The sequence below is a fragment of the Rhinatrema bivittatum genome, chromosome 7 (genome assembly GCF_901001135.1).
Source record: "Rhinatrema bivittatum chromosome 7, aRhiBiv1.1, whole genome shotgun sequence".
Taxonomy (NCBI): Eukaryota; Metazoa; Chordata; class Amphibia; order Gymnophiona; family Rhinatrematidae; genus Rhinatrema; species Rhinatrema bivittatum.
In genome coordinates, this window is record NC_042621.1 from 221,724,262 (window position 1) to 221,731,217 (window position 6,956).

Consider the following 6,956-nt stretch of genomic DNA (forward strand, 5'->3'; position numbering starts at 1 on the left):
AGTCGGAAGAAGGTCGAATACTACGCCATCTCGACATCGGCAGGCTACTGTCCAGATACCTGGAAATGTCAGAAGCAGTACGAAAGACGGACCACCTGTTCGTCCTTCACTGCAGGAAGAAGCAAGGGGAAGCGGCCTCACGGGTAACCATCGCCTGCTGGATCAAAGACGTTATCAAGGCAGCCTACATAGAAGCGGGGAAGCCGCCACCTCTACAGGTCAAGGCTCACTCTACCAGAGCGCAAGCGGCTTCTTGGGCAGAAACTAGGATGCTGTCGCCCGCAGAGATATGTAAAGCGGCGACGTGGTCCTCCCTCCATACCTTCTCCAAATTCTACCGTCTGGACGTCCAGGCCAGGGAGGACACGGCATTTGCGAGGGCAATCCTGAACGGACCTCGGGCAGCCTCCCACCCAGTCCAGGAGTAGCTTTTGTACATCCCACTTGTTTTGAGTCCATCTGCTACACGCTAGGAAATGTAGAGATTACTTACCTGATAATCTCGTTTTCCTTAGTGTATGCAGATGGACTCAGCATCCCGCCCGGCTGCCGGCATACATGGGGATTCGCCGACTCACGGTAGGCCATGTTTTCTTATAATAGGGCATCCACCCTGCCGGGTGTCGACGCCTTCCGGTTGAGAACACTGGCGGTCTCCAGCTACTGTCAATCGGTCAGGGTAATCCTGTTCATTTAATCGATCGGTCAGTTACACATATATCCATAAAGCTTTTGCAAGGAAGATTACTGAATTGCTGCACTTCTTGCGGGGGTATATGTACCCGTGCTGACGTCAGATCCGTCTACAACTGCTAGCACGAGCATACTATACCCACTTGTTTTGAGTCCATCTGCATACACTAAGGAAAACGAGATTATCAGGTAAGTAATCTCTACAATACTTTATATTGGTCAAAATAACACCACAATTTACATAAGTCTTTAAGAAATTACATTTTAAATTAATACAGAAAAAAGTTATTTAAATATTTAAAATTCTGCATCTTTTGAGCAGAATTTCCCTAGAAATTCACTGTAAAAGTGTCCCTTCCACACACTCTCCCTACTCCCTTGGTCACGTTGCTCTCTCAGGCCCCATCTCCTCCACCTGCCAGTATCTCTCCCCTCCAGCTCTTGGCTGAGCCCCTTCCGCTCTATTGACACTCCCAGAGTTTGACCCCATTCTCAGTACTGCCTCTCACACAGGCTCCCTCTGCCCTCTCTCTCTCACATGCTCCCTTTCTCTAGTGCACATAGACACACCCTCACACAGGCTCCCTTACTCTCTCACACACACACACATCCCCTCATACAGGGTCTCTCTTTCTTGCATACACAAGCTCCCTTTCGCTCTCACACAGGCTACATATGTCGCTCTCTCACATATACACAAATACCCTCACATACACACCAACTCCCAGTCTCTCACACACATACGCACTCCTTCACAATCTCCTCATATAGTCTCCCTCTCTCTGGCACCCACACTCCACCCCTCTGCTCACCCCCCTGCTCTCTCACCTCCCCTACTCTCTCTCACACACCCTTGCTCATCCCCCTCCCCTCTCTCACAACCACTTCTCCCTCCCCTCTCTCACAACCACCTCTCCCTCCCCTCTCTCACACACCCCCTCTCCCTCTCACTGGGGCCTTCATCTTCGCCGCGAGCAGAGCACACTCCATCCGCAGCATGCCGGGGTCTCCTCTGCCATTTACTGTGCAGAATTTGGCAATTCTGCGCGGGGTGGAATTCTGCACAAATTCTGCACTCCACAGTAGCTCAGAATTCCCCCAGGATTATATATTGTAGTTGATGAGAATGTTAGTGTATTCTTTATCTTTTACTTTCATGTTTGTTTTCACAAAAGCACATACAAGCCAGCTTTTCTGTCTCTCACCACCACCTTGCCATCTCTCTCCACATGCAAAAAAGACAGCAAAAGGTTTTGAGCTAGAGCCTCTAAGGTTTCACCATTCATTTTTATTAAACATAGAAACATGATGTACCATGGGTTTGACCACATTACCCTCACAAAGGCAAAATTCAGTAGAAAAAGGTGTTATGGCCTATCCAAATCTACCTATCCATAATAACTTGTTCTGCTCTACAATTTCTACCACGCCTTCAGAGATCCCCTATGCTTGACCCATGCTTTCTTGAATTTGCATACTGTCCTTGTCTCCACTATCTCCACTGGGAGGCTGTTCCATGCATACACCACCTTTTCTGTAAAGAAATATTTCCTTAGATTACTCCTGAGTCTACCTTTTTGTCACCCTCATCCCATGATATCTTGTTCCAGAGCCACCTTTGTATTGAGAGAAGCCTGCCTCCTGTACATTGATACTTTGGAGGTATTTATATGTGTCTCTCGTATCTCTCCTAACCTGCCTTTCCTTTAGTTTATAAGTTTAGATCTTTAATTGTGTCCCCATATGCTCTGCAACAGAGACCACTGACTATTTTAGTAGTCATTCTCTGGACCAACTTCATTCAGTTTATATCAGTTTGAAGGTGGTGTCTCCAGAATTGTACATATTATTCCAATTGAGATCTCATTACCATTATCTTTTTTTTTTCCAGGTAGCATATCAAACAGATGATTATTTGTTGTAAGATTTAGTGTAAGAGTACTTACATTTCCTTTTGTTCCTAGGATTTTCACACTATACAGCAAGTCGCTCCCACTTGATTTGGCCTGCCGAGTTTGGGATGTCTTCTGTAGAGATGGAGAAGAGTTTTTGTTTAGAACAGCGTTAGGAATCCTCCGATTATATGAAGATATCTTGTTACAGATGGACTTTATTCATATAGCACAGTTTCTAACAAAATTGCCTGAGGACATCACATCAGAAAAGCTTTTTATCTGTATTGCAGCTATCCAGATGCAGAACAACAACAAAAAATGGGCACAAGTAAGTAATCATATTGCAAGTAATCACAAAATCATACAAATAGTGATTCTTAAAATGCAAGTTGATTCATTGTAATGCTGTGGTTATTCCAGGTTATGGGTTTCTGGTGTATATTTTTTTTACTTTCTAAAGCAGTTTAAGGTAAATATTAGGGACAGCACTTTGCCCCAATAAATTGTGGCTATGGAGCTTTGAATTAACAGGGCCAAGCAGAATTTAGAAGTTAAGAATGTTTGACTGTGCTCCAAGATTTCCCTACATTGGAAACCCAGGATATGCTAATCTATCTCATGCATATTCATCGTAGCAATCCTGAATACCCGACTGGCTGGGTGTGCCTCCAGGAGAGGGTTGGGAAACACTGCTGTAGAACATTAATATTGAATTTTGCCTTTGTGAGGGTAATGTGGTCAAACCCATGGTACATCATAGCAAGCAATTTTGTACTAAGAAGGTGAACGCCTTTGTACTGTACAATCACTCCCTACTGGGCAGATGCAATGTATGATGAAAAAAATTAATATTAATGCCAATTCCTTTTTTGTGATCTGGGAATCTTTTTTTTCCCTAATAGGTATTTACATCACTAATGAAGGATAACAAAGAAGGGGACAAGAATCCTAGCCCAGCACTGAAAAGCTGATTTCCTTCCTTAGTGTTCAGAGGTATTGTTATTTAAAACCACTTGGCTATAACAAAAGATGGACCATATTTGTATCTTCCTGCTTGAAAACCACTAGAGAAGAATCTGATTGTGAAAGGAAGGAAGTGACTTTGAATACAGTGAGAAAGACATGGAAGACATGCCTAACCTTGTGCCAGTATTAAACAAAAAGAGGTTTGTGAGGAATGCAGTTTCTGGAACTGCGTAAGTGGGTAATATATATATATATATCTATATATATCTATATACATATATTTAATATTAAAAGAGAAAACAGTTCAATGCAATAACATTTGTAATAAAACCTTTACTGGTACATAACATTTTTTAAATATTTTTATGACAACCACTAAAGCACTTTCTGATATTTTTTAATTGATTTTTTTTCATGTTGTAAAAGTGCTAAATATTATATCAGTCCTAATAGCTGGAGCATGAACCCAACACTGGTACAAGTATTCAGCTTGCAGATGCAGAAGAAAAGACAAGTGTGGACCAAACAAATTTGTCTCTGGAGCCTGATGTTTGCCTGAAAGCATGTGATACTAGACATGCCTTGTCTGGGCCAATTAGCTTCAATCTTTAATGGAGAGGAATGTGGTGGTTAACTCAGGCACCAGGAGTATCGATTACAAAATGTATGGGGTAGACTGCATTTCTGGCATTTGTTTTTTGGGATTTTTTTTTTCTTTTAACGGATTGTTCTTATATAGTAGTGTCATATTCACAGAAGAAAATTATTTCCCCAATGTTCAGCCACATAGGGTGTTTTAAACAGGAGACCCATGCTAAATGGCTTGTTCACCTGGTATGCAGCCAGATAGGTAGGTTTGAGTCTGACCTCAAAGATGTCTCATTTTTGACCCTGTACAAATATTTTACATAGTCAAAGTGCAGCCATATAGTGAAATGATTTTCAGCGGAAAAGTCAGATTAGTCATGTTAGATTTTTCTAGCTAATAAAGTCTCAAGAACCTTACTCTTATGCTCCTGGGAAAAATTGAGAAACAGGACCCATAATATTTCATCACAGACATTCCAAATTCTTCTGACATTTAATTACTATTGTCAAAGAAATGAGCAGTTTCTGTTTGATAGTACTTATAACACTAACTACACTAATGACCTGGAGGAAGCAAAACATTTTCTCTTATCTTTAAATGTGCTTCAATGTTACTGTTCTGCTGTCAAAATTTAGAAAGTAGAAAAGGAATATCTTTTAGCTCACCCAAAACAAAGTTAGAGGACCAATAAAGTAATCAGGCCGAGGTGATAGCATTAATTGATTAATAGATGTGTCAAAATGCACGTTTTGGAGGCCACCAAGGTCCTGACTGCTGAAAGAATCTTAGGAATCCTAAGAGCTTGTATCTTTAAATTTTCTGTAGCTTAATACCCACATTATCTACTCAACTACTACTTTGATTGTCTTTTAGAGAATTCGATAAATTTGAGAAGGATAATAGTAGTTGAGACAGAACCATGGAATAGTTTCCAGAAACCTGTGTTTATAGAATACAGTACTGAACACTCTTGTCTTAGCACCACAGCAAGAAGGCTTTAACTGTTTGTAAAAGTAAGAACCTACTCTGTTTGTTACAAAAGAAGATATTTGTACAATATTGTTATGCTCTAAAATATGCTGAAGAATCTCAGACCCAGTAGGCTCATGCATTTAATAGTACTTTATTTCTGTAGATTAACCGATATTTCAGTCCCAGTAGGAAATGTCGTCAGGATTGTGATGAAATACAATTTTAGTCTTACAGATGGAAATTGGTAACAGTTGGTATACGTAGTTAACGTTTGCCCAGCCTAACAGATTCCAGTTTTAATAGTATTTAATGTAAATAAATTGCTTACTTGTGGTTTTGTAACTGTTCTTTATATGTGGAAATAAGAAACTAAAAGCTATCATTGCATACTTTTTAACTTTGGAGGATTTTTTCGGTTCTTAAACATTAAAACAATTTACATTATGTACTGTGTACTGTTTTGTCATGCAGATTTGATCTGTTAAATTCAATATTCCTTTTCAGTTGAAAAACAGTTAAACACTATTCATTTGACAATGTAAAGTTTACAAATTAACATATGTTGTGTTTATGTAATTGTTTTGTTTGTTCAGGTTATGCCTTTGTTCCATATTCTGTTCTATTGTACAGATTTCTTACTTTTGAAGTATAGACATGTACATAAAATTTGTAAATTGAAGGGATTTAGCCTTCATTTAAAACCACTAGTAACAATTCCTATGTAAATAAAATTCAGAAGTGGAGCATATTGTTTGATTCTTTATTGTGTCATGGGGTCCTTGATTTCAAAGGAAGATTTTATCAATCTTTATTTTTTTTTTAATGGAATATAATTCTTATAAAAGTCTTGAAGACCAGCAGGCTGCAAACCACGAAAGCCAGGGTTTTAATCCCACTGCTGCTCCTTGTGACTTTGCCTCAGGTGCAAACTTAAATGTACATTTTAAAAGCCTAATGTGTGCCAAAATTGGGGGATGCACGAACATGTTGGGCTGGTGTATGCCGAGCGGATTTTAAAGTCACCCAGATACACGCGTACATGCCGCTGCGTGCACAAATGAAAAGTTTCCAAAAAGGGGCGGGGTATGGATGTTCTGGGATTTAACCATTAAATTTGTGCTTAAATACTTACACATGCTGACATGTGCCAGGGTCCCCTGCCGTGCAACTTTACTTCTGCTACGGATGATGTGAAAGTTATAAAACAAAAAAATCTAGGCCGATCAGCAGGGTTTTAAAGGTCGGTGCTAACAAGGGAGGGAAGACTAACAAACTATAGGGGTTTGGAAGTCCTGCCCATTAACTGGGCAAATTGGGAATGAACTGGGAAGACTAGCAATGTTCTCTGCATGCCTTTTAAATTCCCCCTACTTATGCAGAAGAAGCGGCATTTGCACACAAAGCTGCGGGACCAGTTTAAATTGAGTGCACATGTGTGCGCCGTCAGGCTATTTTATAAAATGTGTGCATATGTGCCTTTGTTATAAAATGGCCACGTCCCTAGGCATGAGCTGACTAACGTATGCACATGTGCCACCCGCGTACCGCTTTGAAAGGGACCGTCCCTGATTGTAAGCCCTCTAGGGAGATACCTACTGTACCTTAATGTAATTCGCTTTGAAGCGCCTGAAAGGCAGAATATAAATCAAATAAACATAAGGAAGTCAATATTCAAAAATCCATTTAGATGGATAACTGAAAAGTTATCCATCTAAATGGCTACTCAGCTATACTGAGAACCATATGTGGCTAAATTCTAGCCGAATAATGACTTAAACAGCTAGAATTTTGTCGCAAAAGTTGGCATTCCGGGGGCAGTTAACTCTGGTTGGGCCGTAAAG

The 6,956-nt window shown here is 40.3% G+C and overlaps 1 protein-coding gene across 2 annotated transcripts in view; it reads left to right on the forward strand.

Moving 5' to 3' along the window:
* Positions 1–5,858, forward strand: part of TBC1D12 (TBC1 domain family member 12) — a 253,268-nt gene extending 247,410 nt beyond the window's left edge. For both annotated transcript variants that reach the window (XM_029609872.1, XM_029609873.1), the window contains 2 exons: positions 2,658–2,916; positions 3,491–5,858. In XM_029609872.1, coding sequence (XP_029465732.1) covers positions 2,658–2,916; positions 3,491–3,559 — 328 coding nt within the window. In that variant the 3' untranslated portion in view covers positions 3,560–5,858. The remainder of the gene's footprint in view (positions 1–2,657; positions 2,917–3,490) is intronic.
* Positions 5,859–6,956: the final 1,098 nt, after the last annotated feature.